This window comes from Anarrhichthys ocellatus, unplaced genomic scaffold, assembly GCF_004355925.1.
Source record: "Anarrhichthys ocellatus isolate YVR2014 unplaced genomic scaffold, GSC_Weel_1.0 scaffold59, whole genome shotgun sequence".
NCBI classification, from domain to species: Eukaryota; Metazoa; Chordata; class Actinopteri; order Perciformes; family Anarhichadidae; genus Anarrhichthys; species Anarrhichthys ocellatus.
Genome location: NW_022280089.1, coordinates 1,945,705 through 1,970,195, shown reverse-complemented (window position 1 = coordinate 1,970,195; position 24,491 = coordinate 1,945,705). Strand labels below are relative to the sequence as shown.

Genomic DNA, 24,491 nt, shown 5'->3' with positions numbered 1-24,491 from the left:
ACACACACACACACACACACACACACACACACACACACACACACACAAACACACACACACACACCCACACACACAATAGCCCTTCCTCCTCCTACAAACTCGCACCACACTCACAGGATGTTTTGCACAACATCCTCCCCAATCTCTTAATAACAGTCCAGAGTCTCTGTGACGTAAAGCTTGTAAACCTGACTCTGTGTCTGCTCTGTCACATCTACTGTGCTTAATCACCTGGAATGTTTTGTATTTCTTAAAAAACATAAGAAAAATATTTTTTGGTTCAGGAAATACTAAAGTAAAAGTCAGTGTTGGCTTTTTCAACATGGTTTCCCCCACATCCATGCAAAATGAGTGCTTAAACAAAAGCATGAAATATGTTCAGCCAATACGGTAGGTGTGAACAGTTTGACTAGCAGATGTCTTCAAAATAAACATCTCTTAATTTGTTTGACATAATCTAGGCTCCATCTGAAATCAAGTCATTTTTGAAGACAGGGTTGTATTTGTGAAATAAATAATCACTGTGGAGGTTTATACTTACTGTGGCCCTGATAATGCATCCAGTAATGAATTGTATTAGTATGTACTATAATCCAGGTTCAATATGAGCTATGATCTGTTTAACCCAGACGTAGGAGGAAGAAATGTATTTAGTAAAGTCATAATTTACTCGTAATATATCCAGTGGTGTAATTTCAGCATCAGCTAACTGGAATTTAATCTTCAATAATAACATCAATAGATGTGTGCTTTGATTGTTAGAATTTAGAAACCCAGTGCTCTCATCTCTTCCCTTCCAGTTGTCATCATGTGAGAGGAGATATATCAGCATGATCACAGTGACGGGATGCCACTAATCTCTAACACGCAGACGTCCATCTACAGTTAAGCATGTTCACCCCTGAGAGACAGCTTCAGATCAACATGCATGGACTTACTGTATGACAGATACGCCTAACAAAGTCACGCACTCATTACCTGCATGTTACGTTCCAAGCTTATGTATTACAAGCCAAAGCATGCTGTTGTGTTGCCTGATCAGGTTGTGTAATCCAGAGTGCATCGGCTCTGCAGTGAATTGGTTTCTGTTGGTAGATCGGGAGGGTCTGTGTTTGGTCTGGTCTCAGATGTGATCAGTGGTTGATAGATTTGGACGCAAAGACTGTGTTGTGAGAACCCCCATAGCGCCACAGTGGGGGGTTTTCAGGGTCAGCTTTCTGTCTGTACCCGACACAGATAAGATGGGCAGTGAGGTTAAACCCTGGGGAAGACACTCTGAGGCGGCTGACAATTGCTTATTTTGGTGTAATTGAGACCTGTAGTGAATTTGTGTTTGATGGGACATTGGGAGGGTCTGTGTTTGCTACTGGCCTTCTCGTCTATCTTCCTTTATTGTGAAGCACTTTGAGCCGGATTTCTTGTATAAAAGGTAATATACACATAAAGTGTACTGTGATATTTATTATTATTATTAGTACTAGTAGTAGTAGTATTAAACTGAAATTAAAGTATTAAACTACCACCGTTTAACAACGTCAACCACGTGTTACAAAGGTAAACGCGACTGTTTCACAACGTTCTCCACACGCTAACCTTCAGCATGAAGTTACCACTGAAGAGGCGTCATTATAGTAATGCTGAGACTTCTGCCCAATCAGCAAAGTATGACAAGTAGGGATGACATATTGTAGCACTGCAGGAGGTGACCTTAAAGGACAGCATGGCAGCCATTTTGCCAGGAAATTCATAACTGCATATATTAAGGTATCACTTACCAAAAGCCCAAAACACCATTAAGCAGGCTTCAGTTAGAATGTATCAAAAACGCCAGAGTAAATGAGAGAGATTAATCATCCGGTATCAATTCAGCCTGATGCCTCCAATTTAAAGTCATCTGGATGGGCTCTCACTTGCTCGTGACCCACATTCTTCCTGAGCAAAATCCATTCACAGCCAAGGAACTACTTCCACTTTCTTGACTCAGTTTCTCACGTCTTGACAGAATGGGGACAGTCTAATTTGATATATGGCGATAAAACTTTGCTTTCTCAGCAGAGCATAACAAATTATATATTGAAAAATGGTTACACTTTATTTCACAATGCCTAATTATGGCGAGATGACGGCTTAATTATGAGAAAAACGGACTCACTTTGCCAGTATTAACATCTGACAAGTAATGAACAAAGAAACACAAGTCGAGGCGAGGAACCCCCAGCACATGATTACACTTTCAAGCTTGCAAAGCAATGTGGATACGCTTTGAAATGTTTTGCCATCTAGCAGTGCTGAATGCTATATTATTGAACATATGGGGAAAATGTATTGCATATGACTCAGCAACCCATAGGATCATACAGGTGTGTGTGTCTAAAATACACATGAAAATTAAGTGTGAGTCTTGATCTCACAGAGATTCCATATGTAATAAATGTGGGCCTGGATATATGGAATATTAAAAACTCCCAAACAGGAAAGAAAGTTTTTGATTTTTACAGGCGATCTGGCTCATAGTGTTGGAATGATTTACTTGTATCTGAGCGACATCAGCAGCCTAATGAGTGCTAACATTAGCATATTTATGAGGGACCACGCTACGTCTTCATTTTATAGAGAATCCCAATTTGAAATGAGCAACCTTTTCTCATTTGAACAAAAGGTTACCACCTTGTCTCTGCTCTGCAACAAAACATCTCCTTTGATAGCTGTCCCCTCCTCCCAAGTTGAACTTTCCTGATACATTGCTTGAAGAATTAGAATTGGAGAATCCTTGTGTCGGCGTGAGCACCAGCATGCTCTGTACAAATTATGAAAAGCACTTATTTTTTTAAATTTCGACCCTCCCATAACAAACCATATTTAATTATAAAGGTAGGTATTATTGAAAAAAAAATGGACTTTTTCCTATCATTATGTTTAACAGCAAATCATGAGTCTTAAACCTATAGGCCCTCTGACTTCCCCTTCCCTTATAGGGGAAAAAGAAAACTAGCAGCCCAGCTCACCGTGTTCTCTCATATAGAACTACAAAGGTTTCCTCTTACACTTCCAGCTCTGAAACTAAAATAAGATGCTAGCTTAGTTCAGCTAATGCTACAAGCAGTGAGCGTTATCACCTAAACATGGGTGCATGACAGCCACCACTCCTACCACACAAGACCAACGAAGGTTCATCACACACACACACACACACATCACACTGCGCACACAACAGCAACATATTGACAGACAAACCTAGCAGCAGTGGACAGAATGACATCAGTTGGCATGCGGCCATAAGAATACTGATGACTTTTAATACTATATTGTGGAATACAGGCCATGATGATTCCCTTCACAGTGTGCATGTGTTCAAGTTCACATATTCAAATAAATTCCAAATAAATAGAACAATTTAAAGTTGTATGTTGCTCCCATATTGCCAAAATAAAATATAAGAAAACTTAAGTGCCATAAATAAGGAACAGTCCCTGCGGCCCCAGTGTGACTCTTTGTGTACCTTTGCATGCAGGCTTCTCTTTGTTCTATGTGCTCTGTGTGCGCTTGTCTCTTTTCTCTGTGCCATTAGGCGAGACACAACAGCAGCCTGCAGCCATGATGTCCTCCCCCCTTCCTCCCTTCCTCCCTCTCTCCCTCCACACCGCCCCGGCTCCTCTGACAGCCGAATCATTTTTCCTTCTCTTCCACGCGCCTTTGATGATGGGTCATGTTATCTCCCCCGGAATGTGTTGTTTATTTCCACTCGAAGCCTCCCCAACCCTGCTTTCTGCTGCAACGTAATTTAATTGCTGAGCACCCCCCTTCCTCCTCATTTGACTCATTAATTTCAAATGCATGACCTTTCCTGAGCACAATGATCAATCAATAGGTGTTTTCCCTCATCAGGCCCTTTCAAATTAACACCACTGACTGAATTAAAAAGCATTTTGAAGCCAGAGTTATGAAGTACAAGTGCTGTAACTCAGGCTGGGAAAAAGGCCAATCATCAGAGGTCTTTACAGGAGATTGATTCATGGGTGAGCTGCTGTATGTGTTGTGTGCTGAGGATATCAAAATAAAGACTTCCAAGGAGCCAATGCCAAGGTAGTTTCCTTCATTTTCCCCAAACTTACAGTACATTTGCTAACATCCACTGAGAGATCTTGCCATCTTGCAGCTGGGCTCGGAGAGGATCCTCCAAGGAGCTGCTGCATTATTGATTGGATCTGTTAAAACACCTGCTTCTGCATCTGGGACCAGCCGAAGTTCCTACAAGGTGTGGTTAAAGTCTACTAACTGTTCAACCTCGCCTTCTGCAACCAGGTAGGCAATCTGTCGCCCATCACCAGAACAATATGTGCTGGCATGTGTCCTGCCAAATTAGCAAGTTTCACAACTTTGCAAATCCACTTAATTTGTGACTGTAAGTTAAGCTTTCCTACATTCTAATAACAGCTTATTTTGTGCTCTCTATACTGAGACACTGTTGGATTTAAGATTCTCTACATGTGGGGTTAAATCTTTTGTAAAAAAGCACAAGAGTAAAGGGTGAAAAAACAAGCAGTACTACTATTACTATATTACTACTATGTCCTATCATTAAAAGGTCTATTTAGTACGAGCATACCGTTGGAGGACTCAACAACTTTCTACATTCATCAAGCTCTGCTCTCTAGCCTAATACGAGATAGATAACCCTGATGACATCATCAGGGTTATTTTCTCAGGCGTTTGCTTCCCTTTTTAAAATAAGCACCGCAGAAATAAACCGATCCGCTTAAATTGCAAGGACACCCATTAAACCAACACCACAAAAAACAGTATGTAATATAAGGATAGTTTTGTTTAAGTCAAAAATCTATAACAGAACCACAGCCATTTAGCATTGCTTCAATTTTCAAAAGAGGATAAAATGTTGTTGGATATATTTGTGTCTAAGTTTTCCTTGGCAGCGGTTGACTGATGTCTGACAGGAAACATGTTGTCAACTCCGGTGGTGCTCCATTGATTTGATACACCATTTTCATTTTTCATTCTTTTTGGGCCTTTTTAAGATACAATTTAATGTCACAAAGGAGATTTGTCTTGGACACACACACGCACACACACACACACACACAGTACCTGCAGTACAAGCACAGACTGACACCAACCAACAAAGTGCACACTGCTCATCGTGCGACATACCAGTAGTCATCATAATAGTGTCAGGAGAGCAATCAGCATCAAATGAACATGTGTGCATTAATTTCTTTAAGACTGTCCTTTTGTAACATTATTAAGCTCGGGCCCTATTTGTAACTATATATTTCACTTTTTTTATCACTCATATTATTCAATACATCCAAATACAGCCGTTAGAAATCATTTTGACAGCAAGGGTGCTCTCAGAGCATGTTTCTGGCTGTCATCCAAAGGATTTTCTCAGTTGATCTGTGTGTATGGGGCTGTAGCTCAGCCTATCATCGGTCGATTTCAGTCAATGAGCCCGCCTTCGACGCGTCAGAGTCTCAGGAATGCTGGCTTCGAAGCGGGTGTTGATTGACAGAAGTTTCAGCGAGTAAAGTTGCAAGAAGTGCCGCGTCTCCCCGAGCGTAAATTTCCTTTCGCCGGAAGTCTGACCACTCGCCCATGGAGGATTGACCCCCCTTCCACAGGACACAACTCGACAGTAAACAGGATGCAGTTGCCAACAATGATGGTAGCTTTGAACCGGATAATCTTCGACGTTATTGTACTCATTTTTCATAAAACGTGACCAAAAACCAACGATTTTTTTTGGCGAAGGGCAGTGCCATGGTACCGTTGTCCACTCACAGCTTTCTACTGGTTCCACGGAGAGAAAAACCGAAGGTATTTATGCGTTCGGCGACGAATGCTAATGCTAATAAATGCATTGCTTAGCTCGGTAGCCGCTAGCTTCGGGGTGCAAACATTGATTTGCAGTACACATAACAGCGATTTCTGCCCAGGATTTCGTGCGTTTATGCCACATTTTCTAGATGCTTATACTAGTAGTCTATAGTTGTGTTTGGAGTGTGTAAAAAGTGACTTATATGATAGTGTTGCCCATACGTTGCTGTTTAATCCGGTAAAACAAATGTAGAAATCCACAATATTACCGAAGAATAAGGCAATTTTCCGAACAATATTTTCAGGGGTGCTGAGCCCGAGAGCCCCCAAATTCGGGGGCGTCGTCCTTAAGAGGTTTAAGGATAACCCAATGAGGTTTTTCCACAAAGATAGTAAAAACAAGCAAGCTAGGCTAACAAGCAACTTTCAATCAAATTTCGTTTTCAATCAAATACATAAAAGCGTACATACCTGGTGGATTACTTTGTAACATGACTCTCTATTTCTACTGTTTACATTGAAGATATTTTGCAGTGTTTCGGCAACTGACGAACCTTTAAACTTATGAATCTGTTACTCCAACTTTACTTCCTGAATCAGATTTGACTTCTCTCACTTAATCTTCATCCTAGCAACAAGGTCCCTACAGACTCCAGAGGTTAGGTTACTCTTTGCCGTATCTCACATGTGACCATTCCAATTTTTCATGACCGTGTAAAGCAATTTGTCCCTAATGATTTATATTATTGTTTTCTGTTTTAATTTGTGCCTTTTAAATAATCGTTTGAAACATCAATGTATCGTTCTTGCAGTGGTGGGCCGTCAGGGCCTGCAAGGCCTTCTCTACTGGCCTAAACAGAATCACAAAGTTATAGCTATTTTATAATTTAATAATTGTTCTTAAATACACTACATGTATTATAATTTATAAAAATATTTTTCCCATTATCTTATTTTCTCATTGCACAGCTACTGTCTTCCTCAGTTGCTCTGCTTCCAGTGTAGCTTGTTTTAAGTAGAGCTTTTATCCAATCAGATTTCATCTCTGTGTCTCTAGGTAAGAACAGAGGCCGAGGCCTGCAGACTCACAAGTGAATCCCTTTGCAGTTTAAGTGAATGGGGACGATATTGTTGATTGTCATAGTCTTCAACCAATCAGATCTTTAGTTTGACATGTTGGGCGTATTCTTTGACGTGTCAGAGCCTGCTAGCTGGCCTACAAGTACGTGATTGGTCAGTGGGCTAGCGTGACATGTTGGGCGGTGACAATCCCAATATCTGCTGCCTCTGTGGAGCGGACATTTTTAGCCCTCAAACACATTAAAACATATTCAAGAAATACAACTGGGGAGGCTCGACTGTCTTCACTGGCGTCCATGAATCGAGAAGGACTTCTTACTGGAACTAAAACGCACGGATGTACTGAACAACCGTGAGATTAAACTCTTTATTAACAAAGTATTAACAAACTCTTTAAAAAGTGAACAGCAGCTCTGGTAAGTTAAATGCGTTTGTTTTTACATCTGCAGTAGCTTTAATATGCTTGTTTATATATTATTATTTGTACAACTTGTTTTTATGAAGATGGATTTTTGTTTGGTTTAATATGTAATAGGAACCATTGTTATGTCCAATGTTGCTCTGGGGACATATTTAGCTGGTGCCAGTGTTGCCAACTTGGCGACTTTCTCGCTAAATCTGGCGACTTTCCAAACCCTCATGGAGACTTTTTTTGTCAAAAGCTACTAGTGACAAATCTAGCGACTTTTTCTGGTGTTTTGACTCTGGTGAACGAGCAGCGGGTGCTGCCGTGAGCCCCTCCGCCGCCGCCACACACAGGCGGGTACTCTTACAGAAGCCTCGCGCAGCAGTCCCAGCTGCAGTCAGAGCAGAGAGGAGACGCACTCTATCTACAGGTGTTGGCTTCATTTTTACACGAAACAAATAATAACCGTAGCTGTGTTTCAGCTGCAGGACAGCAGTGAAGGCCCGGGTATAAAATGCACGGCCCGCCACTGTGTTCTTGGGACCCCAATCAAAAGTTTGCAGCCTATGTAGTTTAAATAGATGAAACAAAACAGATGAATCAAATGTTTGCCACGGGTTCTAATGAAAGGAAATACACACAGATGCAGCAGACACACATTTCCTCATGGGCTCTGTCTATTTTAACTTTACACAATAAACAAATTAACTGTAACATTCCTAAAATAATAAAAAGTTGGCTTTAATTACTTAACTAATTCTGTTTTGAGAAGAAATATGTTAATAATTTGCTATGATGGTTGTTTTTTACACTATTTATTTCAGTCGCTGGACCTTTTAAATATGTTTGAAGGATGAGAGTAAAACTAACTCTGTCTTTCATGGGGCCACAATCAAAACTGACTGCATCGGGTCAAAACTCTGGAAGAGCTGTCACCTCAACATGAACTACATTAGGATTCAAATCAAGACACAGTAAGATAAGGAGTGCTGCAGTAAAATACATATAACTTCATTTGCTTCTTGTTGGTAATATCATTTTGACCAAATGAGTAGACCAGTAAACACTGAGCATCTACAGCACACACTGATCTATTAGCAGGATTGAATTAATTTTAACTGGTGTATTAAAATGATTTGTCTGTCAGAAGGCTTGCAGTTTCTTAGTTGTTCTATTGTATCTTCTGAAGATGAGTGTCTGCCTTTGTACATTTATGAATGACTAAAAAGTTCATTACTAAGATTTAAATTGAGAGGTGTCATACTCAAGGTTAAAAGATGTCAATCTGAATGATGTTAGAAGATGAAATTATGAATCTATTTGACTTTTATTCTCCCATCAATGGTTTTGCATGAAAGTATCTAATGTATCGGCTGAATTACGGCCTGCGTGTCAGAAAGACATCATTAGCAGATCTGTCCTAGGTTCAAACACACTCTTTTCTGCAAAAAAACAACATGTTTTAGAATGATTAATGCATCTTGTGGTGGGATATCAACTTTGATCTGTGCATGCTTCACCAAAGAAATTCAAAGCACTGTTGAAGTGGAACAAGCTGTTGTAGAGGTGAGTGCAGGGCACCAAAGGCATGGTCCCATCTGAATTCTAAAGCAGTGGAGGACTCTTAAGAGTATGCAGAGCAAGAACTCTTGATTAAAAACAGACAGTGTAACAGGTCTTGGTTTCATAAAGAATCTTTTGTCCTTCATGCCTAAATGATTTGTTATAAATTCCTGGGTTTTCTTACTTCTCAAATGCTTACGGTTCAGTGAGCAAAAGAGGAACACCTCCAGTGATTCTGGTTGACTATCATTGGAGGGAGGTTTCCCAGTGGCAGGTCACTACTGTGAATTCAAATATAGAAGAAGTCACATACTTAGCCATGTGATGCAAAATGGCCGGCAGCTTTTGTTAAATTCAAGATAAAAATAATTTCATGTTTAAAATGTAGTTCAATGACTATCCTTGTGTCAAAGAACCACATGCTTGAGAATGGTGTTATTATAGCACACTTTCTTTTTACCTCCTTGAAAGTCAAAGTGGGGCAGGGTCTTGGGTATGAGAGCACAGAAATGCGCGTTGAATTTCCCTGATGCAATGTGATCTTTAATCAGCGAAGCTGCCATTGCTGAGCATCTCATTGAAAAGGTCTTCAAACGACCAGGCATCTCATTCAAATGAATTACACCGGATTCCCCCTCCCTCCAGATAAAAGCCCTCTTCAACAAAGGTATTTCAACAACTCATTATGGTGATATAAAGCAATTAATTAGGAAACAGTATTCCTCTTAACCCTCAGTCACAAGATAAGACGGTGCGAACCGATCCCTCCCCTTCCACTCTAGAAAAGAGAAACTGGTGTGAGTGCAAATATCTAACTACTATGTGTTATTAATGATTTAGATTCAAGGCGAAATGACTGCCGTTGGTTTTGTGATTAATGATTTAGGACAAGCGAGCAGAAGCCATTCACTCGGAACAGTCTGCACCTGTCTGAGGCGCTCTGATGGCTGCTTGCAAAACGCTCTGGATAAGACACCGCTAAGAGCAAATTGGGAGCTCCTTGGTGCTCTAATCTTCCCTTTACCCCCCTGTGGCCCTCTGTTCCTCCTCACTGTTATTTTCCCTCTCCATCTCTGTCTCACTCACAGACTCACTGCACTCAGACCCTCTTCGTTTCTACTGACCCTCCGTACTTCTCCTGAATGCTTCGCGCTTCTTTCTCACAGCCTTTTGCTCCTCGTGTGGGTGGTGGGGTGAAACAGAAAGTTTGAGCGAGCCCTACAGGTCCACCGCAAAGCGAACACAAATACACACCTTCATCAGCATTGCCGTACACACACAACCGCGTACTACTTTCGCCCACCTCGAACAGCCAAACAACACCCCACACTCCCACGCTGTGATTTTAGAAGTGCATTTGGCCAATATATTTAAAAAAGGAAGCTTGCTTGGAGACTTCCTAAGTACACAGGCCATATAACGGGTTATTGGGAATGCTTTACTCTAATGCTATACACTTTATTTGCACTAGCCAACACTGTGTTTTGCTGCCTGGCTAACGATCAGCATCTCAGCATCTTTTTCTTTAAAAATACTGCCAATTGTTCTAAAATAGGTTTCAAGGGGAACTTCACTTCCACGAGGCAGGAGCTTGGTTTACAATCCTCTTGGCCTCTAACACAGGTTGTATTCATATTAATGCCTTGCTGTCTGCCACAGAGACACTGCTGTCTAAACTAAAAGCTGGATTCAAAAAAAAAAAAGAAACACCCTCCCTCAGCACTTAAAATGGGTCACACAAGCTGTATTGTATTTTCCCTTGTTTTTTAACATTTAGTCCCTGGTGCTGAGGAATAGTAATGCACACTGATCCCACCAGTGGTGGGCCGTCAGGGCCAGCAAGGCCTTCTCTGCTGGCTTAGACAGAATCACAAAGTTATAGCTATTTGATAATTTAATTACATGTGTTATAGTATTTTTTCCCATTATCTTATTTTCTCATTGCACAGCTCCTGTCTTCCTCAGTTGCTCTGCTTCCAGTGCAGCTTGTTTTAAGCTTTTATCCAATCAGATTTCACCTCTGTGTCTCTAGGTAAGAACAGAGGCCGAGGCCTGCAGACTCTCAAGTGAATCCCTTTGCAGTTTAAGTGAATGGGGACGATATTGTTGATTGTCATAGTCTTCAACCAATCAGATCTTTAGTTTGACATGTTGGGCGTATTCTTTGACATGTCAGAGCCTGCTAGCTGGCCTACAAGTATGTGATTGGTCAGTGGGCTAGCGTGACATGTTGGGTGGTGACAATCCCAATATCTGCTGCCTCTGTGGAGCGGACATTTTCAGCCTCAAACGCATTAAAACGTATTCAAGAAATACAACTGGGGAGGCTCGACTGTCTTCACTGGCATCCATGAATCGAGAAGGACTTCTTACTGGAACTAAAACGCACGGATGTACTGAACAACCGTGAGATTAAACTCTTTATTAACAAAGAAAGGAGGATGGACTTTGTCTTTAAATAGTTAACAGCAGCTTTGGTAAGTTAACTGCAGTAGCTTTAACTGCCATAAATATTATGTATGTCAATATTATGCATGTCACTGCCATAAATATTATGTATGTCATTATTTAATATGCTTGTTTATATTATATATTATTATTTGCACAACTTGTTTTGATGAATATGGATTTTCATTTGGTTTTATATGTGATAGGAGCTATTGTTACGTCCTATGTTGTGCTGGGGACACATTTAGCCGGTGCACAGCAACAAGAAGACGCGCGAAGCAGCAGCGGTCTATATACTCCGTGTTAAAGTTAAAGTGTTAAAATTAAGTTTAAGTTTTTAAGTGATCTACTTTGAAGATTCATGTGTTTTCAAGTGGACTCATTTTCCCTCTCGGTGTTGACAGACGAATAAATCCGTCAGTAACAAGAACTATGCAGTCGTGTATTTCCTGGAGGGAGTGATAGGAGAGTTACTGCTCTGTTAATGTGTCTGTGGTGTCGTTTTCATGATATGGGTAATATTGTTCCCTCTGATATGAATAATATTTGAATGGCCCGTGCTCTTGAGTGTGTGGCGGAATGCGTGTTTTAGCTCAATTGATTTTGACTATATGCATTGTACGTTAATGCCGCCGCATTCCGTCATGCGGGTATTCATGTATCTGCACTCAGTGTATTTGTAGGTGTTGAGCTTCATTTTTATGAGTGCAGGCCCAGGTATAAAATGCACGGCCCGCCACTGTTTGTACCATTATATGTCTTTACTGCTTTGTGACAGTTTTAGTGTTTATTGTAATGTACTTCCTCTTCAGATGTCAGTGAATTGATGCCTCCGACTTTCGTACTGTCAAAGGACAAAACAGAGATCATCAGAGAAAAGACAGAACTTCATTTCATACCTTACTGCCTAGAGGGGGATTTTACTTTGGAGGCAATAATAAATAAAACCTTTTCAAAAGTTGATGACTCCGTGTAGACCTGAAAGGTGGCTGTAACGTGTAGACGTTTTGTCTTTCACAGAGCACTGGGTAATTGAGAAGTTTATCTTTCGAGCCTACCTAGCTAACTCTGCACAGGCAGCTAGCTAACTACCTTCCTGCAATGTTCTCTGCTTTCCCACAATCTAAAGCACTGTGTACAGGTCACAGTTTAAATCTATAAAAGCAAGACCAGAAAGACTGCTGGGGTTAATTGAACGAACATTTCATCGTGCTTTAATGACAATTATGTTGGCTCATCAATTGTTAACGCTTATAGCTGATGCTAATCGTTAACAGCTCCATTAAATACACATATTGCAGCTTTGCGTGGAAACTCAAATTTAGTTTTATCTACGACCCCAAAAAATATCTTCATTCTACCAGTTTATACAGTATTTTGTCTCATCATGTTTCCTGAGCAGAACATACTTAGGGCAAAAGTCTACGATACACAACACATCATTATTTTGTGTTAACACAAAGTACGTCAGATCTGCTAACACACTGACATGGTTCACAGCAGTTCATCAGTTCTTTGAGATGGTCTGATTAAAGCCCTACACTGATGCTGTATTTCATTCATGTGCACATAGACTGGAACTATCTCCTTTTGAGATAGGTACCTACTGTTAAACACCTTGCCTATTTATTGCTTTTTTTATGGAAAAGCAAATGAAAGCAATAAAAAGTGCCATAGTTTATAATGTTTTCTTCAACATCAGCTTGTTATAAGCATTAAGGGAGTTTTAAAATGCAACAGAGGTCTCTCTTAATCCCCTTTTATAAGTAAAAAATGTAATGAATATACATGAAGACGATGATTTTTTAAAATCATTCCAGGATTGATGTAGCTCTGTTGTGTGAAGTTGAGACTCTGTGCCAATGAATTCTTTATTTGGTGGCAATCAGGTGCCAATTAGTTTGACCCAGTTTAATAAGAGAGAAGCCTGCGTAGCTGCATTTGTTTTGGTATTTTACTTGCACTGTAGCAATGAATTGTGTGACACAGATTCATTGTGTTAAACTCAGTCCTCTGACACGGGTACACTTTGTCATGATAAAGACCCCACTTTTATTGCAAGCAAGCCACAGTGCTCAATGTTCAAACAATCATCTTGGATTTAGAAACTGCTAGCATTTACGACACCTGAATTAATCCAGTGCTGTGAATGCTGAATAAGAGGCGCTGTAAAGATGGTTTAATCAGATGAGACTGCCTCAGGAGAAGTGAGTAGAGCGGATTCTTGACAGAATGTCACACCAGACACTTTCAGGTGGCTCCAATCAAGATTTGTATATTGTAAATACACAGTAAATACAGAAAATGCCTAATCAATGGTTAAAATTGTTGTTACGAAAGAAACTCCACTCAACAATACGACTGTGGCACACTGGTAGAGCAGGGGCGTCCTTCAATCAGAGGATCGGCGGGTCAATCCCCATGTTGATGTGTCGGGCAAGACACTTAAACCCGGTGTGTGAATGGTTATGAATGTCAGTTAGTCCTGATGGGCAGGTGGCACCTTTGCCCATCAGTGTATGAATTGGTGAATGATGACATGTAGTGTTAAAGTGCTTTGAGTGGTCCGAATACTAGAAAATAACTATGCAAGGACAGTGCATTTACCATTTACTAACATAATGCTCCAGTACTGACTGACTCTGTCCTCACCTTGTCTCATTCCAGCACTAAAGCACTAAGGGTAATAGATGAATCTTTATCTGTTGTTCTTTCCATTTGTCTTTCACCATTCAGAAACCAATAAAACAGGCTGTAGAGTTTCTGAACTACTCCACAGAGGTTGTCGTCAGCTATCATGAGAGTGTTTGCCTCACATGGAACATGAGGGTTTTCCTCCAACACTCAGCCTGGCATACTTTTATTTTTGCATTTCATCTTTGTTCTCTGATTCTCTGATATGATTGTCCAGAGAGGGTTGGCCTAAATCAAGCTCCCCCAGCCTCTTGTGGATAACGGTGGGCAACATTATTGATCGAGGGACTAACACAGCCCAGACACTGCTCCTGAGAATCGAGGTTTTGTCCTTGGTGACATTTCAAATGATAGCTGGCATTTATAGCTGCTGACATCTTGGTTGATGTGCAAAAGCACAGCAAAATGCTTGGCTCTGTTTTGTGAGGAATTGCCTCAGATACTATGTTGTTCCATAAGTTTTGTCCAAATCATATTAGTGGCAGTTGTTTTGCTCTATTCCCTTGACTTGAAAACAATGTCCTTTTCTCTGCACAGCGTGTGGTAAAGCCCAGTAATTCAATTTCTTTTAATATGCTTACAGCTTATTCTGTTCCCTAGCGCCTCGATAACGGGGTCTAGTTCCACCAAAGCACTGCTAATAAAATCATGTCCTCCTCACTTTTCACAATCTGTCTGTTTGTTTGTCATCAGGATTACAGAAAAACTACTGGCCCTATTTTCATGAAACGTGGTGTAAGGGTGAAGCATATGTCAAAGTAGCGGCCATTAAACATTAGGAGCGGATCAGAATCACGGGGCAGATACACAGATTATTTTTCACTTTCAATAACATAGCTACATAAGGTATTGTCTTTGTTTTCTTACTAAAGTCTTTTTGAACATTGTCCTCTTCCTGTCCGGACTCAGTAGTCCAGCCTCATCTGAGTTTACTTCAGCTACCACTGTGCTCACAACACTGAGTTTGAATTGAAGATTTGACCAATTTGTTGCTGCATTAAAAAGGTTTACACTTGGTTTGTAATTCCGGTTTATCTTGAATATTGTTTTTCCAAATTGCTGGTGTATGTTTGATTACTAACAATTCAGTACATTTATATTTGCGTATGTTTTTGTTGCATTTAAGCATAGCACACAAAAAGTAAGGATATTTGTGTTTGGTAGATTATTTCTTTGTTGTAACAATGCTTCTTGGCAATAGATCTTATACCGTTGGAAAGCCTGTTTATGTCCCTTTTAAACGGTGCCACATTTGTAAGGAACATGCATTTGTGGGATGAGCAGCAGAGCTGAGTATGTGGGTTGCTCCCATGAAAAATTTGCCAAATCTTCTCTGCCAATGCCAAGAGAGCGGTTTATCAGAGACTACCTCCAGAATGTGGGAGTGGAGAGGATGGAATGGCCTGCCAGCAGCAACAGAGGGGCTGAGCCGCGGGTTGCCGACTCCTGCCATAGACCATAGACCCAGACGTCTGTAACTCGCCGGACGATCCGGGTCATTTTATACTCAGAAAACATACTGTTTGGGCTTCATGCGCCTGTTATTTCCACTGAGTTTCCTCTGGCCTCTTTTGAAGAGAGCTGTCTCTCTGTGTTTCAGGTCTGCCACAGGTCTTTGTTATTCCTGTTTTCTCAGTTAGGGAGCTCAGTATTGTTTTTCTGCTACTTTTGGTAGGCCAGTTGAATTCCATATTTTCTAGTTAAGGTGGGAGTATTGTTTATTATTCTGACGTTGCAGACCCTGACGTCCTTGCTTACTTAGTTGGTATATTTCTGTTAATCATTCTTCTTTCAATAAATGCTATTCATTGTAACCCCTTAAGTCTTACAGCCTCTTTGTCTTTTCATTTTGTTTAAATTTTGCAACGGTTTTGCATAAACTAGTTATGTTACTTCCTTTGTCCCCCTGGACACATTATCTAGGCTGTAACAGTGCCACTGAGCAACTTTTATAGGAATCAACTGGGCCTGCCTCCAACGCTCCCAAAACAACAATAGTTCCTTCCTGCAGGCCGCCGCCCTGATGAACCGTTAACATCAGTGAAACTACACTATGTATTTACACTATTTTATCATTTTAATATTCAAAGTTTCTTGTAACATGCACGTATAAGTGTTAAATATATACAGTATATAATTTAACATAGAATGTGAACCCACACCTGGAAAAATATAGCTAATTCTGACTGTGATGTCAAGCATGTATAATGTATTGTTCTACTTCACACAGGCCTTACCCTTTAACAGGGCTGTACAGGCTCGACCACTCACTGTAATTTGTATTAACATTCTCAAGCAATTAGGTTGACACTTTTCAATTCGCTGGCCCTTCACCCTGTGTCCACCATGTTCTTGTGGAGTTGGTTGCTGTTGCAGGACCTGGCATAGAGGACGATGGGTGGGGAGTTGAGGGTATGACTGAATTTGAATATCACAGCCAGCCTTGGCAGATATTAAGGATGAATTATGTCATTACCTAGAGGGAGAGTGGTGGATGGGGCTGTTTACCCACTTCAATACATAAAGTAATTGAAGTATGTGTTAACTTTACAAAAAATCCTAAACTCATATGTATAATTAAAAAAAAGAAAAAATACAGCCATCTCTGTAGAAAGAGAAAAAAAACCATACTTGTTTTAAACTTGAAAAAAAAATTAATAAATGACCCAAACATTGTCCACATTAACGATAAAAGAAGCTTTTGTTAATATGTTCAGTACGAGCATTTGGAGCACAGGACATAAACTAAATGCAAAAGAGCCAGGAAGGTTTATCCTTGAATGGTTACTTTTTCACTGCATGTCAGTTGTCATGGTGCTGCTAGGACTGTCCTTTGCTTTAGATTGATGAGCATCAGGCTCCGAGCCGCAGCGACCTCCAGTTCCTGCCGTTGCCGCATCCGAGCCGCAGCGATGTTGGGATATTGAAGCTGTCTTTGAACAGACTAGAAATCACTACTCTAACCAATTTTGATGAATATTAGAACTCACAATCAAACGGTCTTCTATTCCCCATCTAAAATGACAGAATACATGTGAGCCTTTTTTTCCACTTTTTGAAAAGTCATGCAATGTTATTTTTCTAAGAATATTTTCTTCAACATTCTTTAGTGAGAAACACCTGCAGACATGCGTTTTTCTTCTCCCAGTGATAACTGCTTCACCAGTGTCAGCAGGCGAGTATTGGGGAATGGTGTTTTCATTGGAAGGCGACATTGCAGCGAATAGCGTGTCATTCATTTAGACTGTAAAACACTGTGAATGACACTCATCAGGAGACTAATGACAAGTTGCTGACAACATCTGTCTGTGCTGCTGTGCTTCTGTCAATCACACACAACACTGACAGTTTTTCAAACGATTAGCCTTCAGATCTCACAATTTACTTATCAGGACTCCAAACTGAAGAAACAATTTAATACATGAAAAAATAGAAATGAAGCCGGAAGTCTCAGTAGGAAAAAACATACTTGTTTCAATTTGAAAACATGAACCCTCATCCTACCAACACAGGTCCCTGCAGACCCCAAAGGTACAGGCCTATTTTTGTGTCATATCTCACATATTTATTTTATCATTCCATTTTCATGACTTCAATTTGTTCTTAATTACTTCATATCATTGTTGTAATTAGTGCTTTTTAAAGGATCATTTTAAATACCAATGTATTGGGGTCCCAATCTAAAGTACCCATGTATGGAGTTCAAATAGATAAATAAGAACAGACAGATCAAATGTTTACCATTGGTCCTAATCTAGTATGACACTCGATCAAACAATGTGAGTCATTCTGAATGAAACACACACAGGTGGATCTTCTTCAATCCCTCTATGTTAAATGAGTTGGTAGGATATGGTTTCACAAATTGAACATTTTGTGATGTTGCAGATAATGTTCATTAGCACAGCATCACGTGGCTCTGTGAGGCTATACTTACACAATGTGCTGCTAACAGGTTTATTTCTACCATGTTAACCATCTTAGTTTAGCTAGTTAGCAAAGTACAGCTAAGGCTAATAGGAATCTCAATAGTTTTGCAGGATGTTGGTCATAGTGTAGACACATTGAACTGTTGACCTGATGATGGTGTGATTGAAATGTTAGGGGATCATGTTATTACAACATCATTCTGGCTGCATTATGCTGTCATTTCTATGATTATTACACTATTTTGCTATACAAACAATGTCTAAGATACATGATTGAAAGAAGAGCATGCATCCCCATAACATGGAGATCATGGTCATCACATAACAATGTTGTTTCTGTTGTGACAATACATATAGGCAACTTTACACTGGAACTGAGAGCAAACACCAATACCCCTCAGTCACAGCACCTCTAAAGGACAGCACACATTACAACCAGGTGTCAAAGTCGGTAGAGAAGGAAAGGCACCAAGTGACATCTGAGAGAGTGTACATTCACAACCTATCCACTTTAATGAGTCTTAATGGGTCGAAGGGATCCATATCGCATTGTCCCCAGAATAAACTGTTTTCCCCCAACCATATATCTTATAATCCTTCTAGTGGCCAGCAGCCAGAGATTCAGTGGACACTGCTGAATAATTTATATAGTACCCACTGAGTTGAAATGGGGACTGAGTCTCTCAGTGCACAAAATAAAGGTGAGACTTAAACTGATATTAAGTAAACAACCACAGAGCTCTTACTTGTGTCACCATCTGTATTGGAGGATTTATTGGCATCTATACTGTAGAGGCTTCAGAGACTCCCTTCATTAAAACCTCTTCTCACTCCTGTAAAATTTGCCTTAAAACGCGTATCAACCACGTACCCAAAGTAAACTGACAGCTCTTATTGAACCATTGGGAGTACATGTATGGTTTTAGTCTCTATTGAAAGGCAACACTCTGAAGTTTCTTCACAATCAGTCAGAATCACCGTAAGTGCTACTAGCATTGAGCTAATGCGTTTTCAGCACAGTGAAAGAGAAGCATTTTACTTCCACCTAGATTTGTTTTGACCAACAGATGGCAAGCAGCTATCTATGGATGGGACTTACAGGCCTGAAAAGACAATACTACGTCACCATTGAGTCATGGTACCTGGTATAACTTATAATTTGATAACAATACGACAGAAAATTAATATTTCACAAGTTGTTTACTAAAAACCTATTTGGAGGCTTACATCACCATATCAAAATGCATATACTACGACAAACCACGTGTCCGAAATTCAAACTATAGTTTATTTATGTCAATGTATGGTTAACTATATCATTTTTAATTATTATCAACTTTCACAGATTCTTGAAAATTCTCATGAACCAGACCTTGGTCTTGATAATCTGTCCCAGTTACCTCAGTCACGGTTTCAATTGCAGCTTTGAAAACTTTCCCAGCATTCAATCTGATAAATCTGCATATCCTTGGCTTCGTAATTTCATTGGCTATATGGAGCCTGAGTTTGAACTGGATCTGTTGCGATTGGCTCGAGCTATACCCAAAGAAGTGAGGCGGGCATTGTCTTTCAAAGCGGACTCTCGTTGGCTGTTCCAGACTGTGACCGGGCTATAGAAGCTCCTATTGGGTCAAATGAGGTGTCAATCTAACCGGCGGAATGTAGGCTCCACTTTGCGATGAAAATCTCCGCTCTGTTGACACTGAACGTGAAGTTATGCCCGAAATATGATCGCGAGTTATCATATCTGCTGGCTAATTTGAAATGATGCAACAGCCCCCCGTGGGTCTTTATAGACGTACTAATGTGTTTTGGACTAAATCTTTTACTGGATTTGATCGAGCGGACCCTTAGCCACCTCGCAAGACCGTTTTTGCTGGACTAGCATGCACAAGGGGCACGTTATGGATCATAATCGGTGAGTCATGGCGATATTTTATCGGCTATTTTTGGAGTGCTTGTTTGACAGAGACGTTAACTCTACCTGCTGTTGTTATTGTATCTTGAAATGGTTTGCAGAAATCGAATTCCAAGAACCGTAGCTTTCTAATGAGATATCACATTAATACTCATGTTACAGGGCAGTTGTGTGCATAACACAAATATTCCATTAACACCTTTTAATGCGGGCCGTCAGAGTGGGATGAGGTTTTAAACAGTGCAGACACAAGATTGATATTAAATGGTGACGGGGAATCTGACAATAACTCACTTTAGGTTGTGTTAACAAACCTCAGGCTCAAACCGCTCTGCAATTGTTTCAGGATTTCCATATTTCTTACATGTTTGCCATTTTTCTCCCGTCACTTGTCATTCTCGTGGTAAAAGGTGAGGCATGTGTCTGCATCATCAGCTGCTGCAGTGCATTTGCTTGTGTTCCCGACACCATGGCGGTGTGAATATTTTTAGTGATGTGCTATGGAAAAACGACTATCCCATTGGGAAGGCAGTTCCATTGCAGATTTGAGACTTCCTAGAAATGTGGTTTAACTCAGGGAGAAGACTGCTCTCTTTAGTGCTGTACTACTAACAGACACAAACACTATCCTCTGAGGGAACAGTCCATTATCGCTGGTGACAAATATCAAAAGCAAACGGTGAGGAGCAAGTCAGGAAAATGCCGCTCTGCAGGAAGAAAAACATTTAGGATTCTGACTGCCAGCAAGAATTTCTTCGGCTGACCAAACATCTCCCCACAAAGTCATGCTATTCATTAGTGCAACTCAGACAAATGTCAGGGAAGATAACCCATTATCTTCCCTGCTGACAATAACACATACACACAAACATAAACGCATCATACCGGGCTCCCAGGATGCCTGTGTATTACTTTATGATTTGTAATTATATTGCTTCATGTGCCACCATTCGTGCTGCTGTGCATCAGCTCAGGGTTGGTAGTGAGGAGTGACATCTTTTCTTTCTGCTGCTGGGGCAATTTCAAACCGCATGACAACCTATTGACACATTTCCTATGATTGTCATCTTGTAAAACCAAAATAAAACACTCTTCTTCACTTCTTCTTCCTTACTTGTTGACTTTGTGAACTAAATCTGAGCTTGCAGGGGTCCAGCATTAAAAGGGCATTAGGTTATGCAGCTTGTACCAGCCTTTGTTGGCAGCACATTGCTTGCTTGCAGCAGCTTGTATTGGAGGGAAATATTACAATATTTTAGGGGGTAGAATTTGCTTTTAAGTGCTAAACTGGTGCCAAATTGTATGTATATCAAAAGCATAAATTGAACTCAGACCTGAGAGGGGTGTTACGAAGTATAAAGTCAGTGTAAATTGCACCATCTGGCTAGTGAGTCATTAAAGTAGTCCCTTTCCTTTTGAATGTGATTACAATCCCCACTTCAAACAAACGGGTTGTTGGGGGGCGATCATGATATTCAGAGTAAATATTGGGGAACCAATAAACGCTGTGGATGGCTGAGGTGGTGGAGAGCCACTGGGCTGTGAGAAGCAGATTCTGTCGGCTCTAGATTACGGGGTGTAGGAGAGGAACAGCTGGGCTGTAAGCATTCATGTCATGTTGGAGGCTGAACATCTGATCCTATAGAGAAGCGGCGCATGACTCACACTGCTGAATGCTCGGTGGGAAGCGCAGAGCCGACACAATTAGAACACAGAACACACATGCGTGCACACACACGCAGAGCAGCTTGGCTCTCCTTCAGGCTGCGAGGTGCCAGCACCACAGAACAGACCCAAGCAGCTGTGGCCTCCAGCCAAATCATGGTTGATTGGAGCCGAGGCCTTGTCAGGCCACAGGTTGAGCAGTTTCAACCCCTGCAATCCACCAAGTTGAGAAGAAAACAAGGCTTAAGACAACAGATTAAAGTCGGGAATTATTCATCATAAATCCTCTCGTGGCTATGTTAACACAAAAGCTACAGATTCATATCCCGCTGTAGGTAAATTGGCTGCTCTGCACGTAGGCGAATATTCATGTGAAGCAAGTGTTTGATGTGTGTAATGTGTGGGAACGTCGACATCAGGCCATGTGCGTAGGAGGGAGGGCTCAATCACCTTTACACCCAGGTAATGCTCTTGCAGCTTTGCCCAACACATTTGTTTTGTGAAATGTCTGAATTACCTCTGACAGTTTGAAAAGAAATGATTTCTGAAAAACCTGCATTACAAGGTAACCAAATTGAGGCAAGGATTGTATTGATATATGACACAATAAGAAAAAATAACATATTAGTATCAGTAAAAATTCATCCTCACGTTGGTTGTGTCCCATTTAAGCTGCACTTGAATTTCTAGCTCCAAATAGTAACCAAAGATTGTTTTTGTTATGCCCAGTAATCCTGTTTCCTGTAACTGCACACAGATATCTCGAGTTTACGACTCGATGTTTTGCTCATCTTCATTTTCTACCTGTATCAACCAACACCTTCTCCATTCAATACATTTACATAAAACACAGCGTCAGGAGCAAGACAAATCCAATAGAAATATATGACCTTGTGGCTTACCTCTTGGTGAATGATGCTTCCATATGATGTTGGCCTCCGGTCGACCCACCGCCAGGCACATGAGATCGACGTTGCTGCCCTCATTCACTGTGACGTCCTTCGATATTTCAGTGATCCTGGCGGGTACTAAGGGGAGAAAGAAAATCATGATTGATGCCTTTAGCCTAATTAATAACACGTGAGCAAAGGGCTCGCTGCGCCACGTGATCAGAACAGCGATGAGGTTAAAAATAACCCACGGGTTGGGGACTCAATTAGCATGAAATTAGCTGACAAATCTGACAATTCTCTGGCTCGCTGTGGTGTTTTACGTGATTGATTTTCTTCATCGTGTATCTCTGCCACACTGCTCATTAGACAGGCATCGGACTGATTTGGAGTAAGACATAATTCCATCTCTCTGACTGGACCAACTTGATGTGTTTGTCTGGGTTCTTGATTAAGTGTACCCTGTGAGATTGTAGCATCAAATCATGGGTCAGAAGTGATCCTTCTTCACTGTAATTCAACTTAAACTCTAAGATCATTAGTGCAACAGATAAGACAGGCTGAGGAAAATTCATGTATCTTCTTCAGTGTAGTTTAGGAGAGTTTGGTTTCAGTAAAAAGCAAAATGATTTTGATCCTTGGGGCTGAGACATAGTAGTGGTGTTACAGGAGAACCAACCAGCGTGTATAGGACATTAAGGCAACTAGACTACCATCACTTCTGTCTTTTTCTTTACCATACAGAGTGGTGTAGGGATGACATTTTTGTAGTCCAACCGGAAGTTAGAATCGCACTGGTCCCCTCCACAAATAGCCAATTGGATTTCTCCATTGGATCTTGGATTATTGCAAAAAATAAGCTCTGTGGCAAACACATGTTCATGATACTTACATACTTGATAATATTCACAAATAAACAGCACTTTTATGATTATTGAAACGTAAAAACAATGTTAAAACAAACTACACCACAGTCACATGACTTCACGTCTCCAGCACTGAGCTAAAGGAGGACTGGTGTTCCAGTGAGGACAACGTCATTTTTAAAGACACGTAAAAGCTTCTAAATTAAAGTATTTACTGACGTATTTTATATCGTACAACAAAACGATAAAATCTCTTCATCTTGTGTTGACCACAGACCTTATTTCCAGGTTTTAGGATTCAATGGTGCAGCACTCTATTCTGTTGGATAAGGTAAGATACTGGTCTCCACTTCTTTATGCACAAAATCAATGAGCACCGCTCTATCAGGAGCTGAACAGAAAATAAAAGCTTAATGTTATATTTGTAATGTGGTTTGGGGTATAAATATTTTTTTTCATGGTATGACATTGATAAGGTCAGCTTAGTGCACAGACACCAACATGTTAGCTTAGGCTGTAAGTTTAGTGTAATTACCGGCGATGATGAATAATAACTAAATCAATGGGACTTCATTTTTATTTTTTATTTCACTCAATTGTGATGAAGACAACGTATTACTTCATTAAAATAATTTAAAACAGTAAATAAGTAAACGATGAAAGAAGATAATACTGTGGATTTCTTTTTCTTAATATAAATATAAAGCCATGAATAACATGGCCATAATGTGTGGTTAGCGCCAGGGGATCTGAGCTGCAGTGACATGCTGTGTATCCCATTGACCTTTGAATTTACCTATTCTATTAGCATGCAATGCTCAGTTGGTTCACCAAATGCCACCCAAGAACGTGCTGTAAACGTGGATCCTAGTTTATAACATATTCAACCAGTATCACATAATTCACTAACACATGTACAATTCAGTTAAACACAAGAAGGCCTATTCCACACATGAGCATCGGTTTAGCATTGGCTACAGCCATAGCAGAATCATAACTGTGTATGATTTATAGCTGAAAAGAAATGAGCTGTGCAGTCCCTCCTTTAGGTAATTACTTGTAACTGATGCTCCATTTCTATTCAGACATTTACACATTAAGGATGCCCTCATTCACAAAACTGGATCGCACAACCAGGACTGATGACAAGATGAATTGTGTTATGAAAAGGACGATTACAAGCAGCACTCATTCCATAAT

General features: G+C 40.4%; 1 protein-coding gene across 2 annotated transcripts in view; it reads right to left on the bottom strand.

Annotated features, from left to right (window-relative positions):
• Positions 1-24,491, bottom strand: part of opcml (opioid binding protein/cell adhesion molecule-like) — a 313,601-nt gene that overhangs the window by 27,314 nt on the left and 261,796 nt on the right. For both annotated transcript variants that reach the window (XM_031871631.1, XM_031871630.1), the window contains one exon: positions 22,438-22,563. In XM_031871631.1, the coding sequence (XP_031727491.1) occupies positions 22,438-22,563 (126 nt within the window). The remainder of the gene's footprint in view (positions 1-22,437; positions 22,564-24,491) is intronic.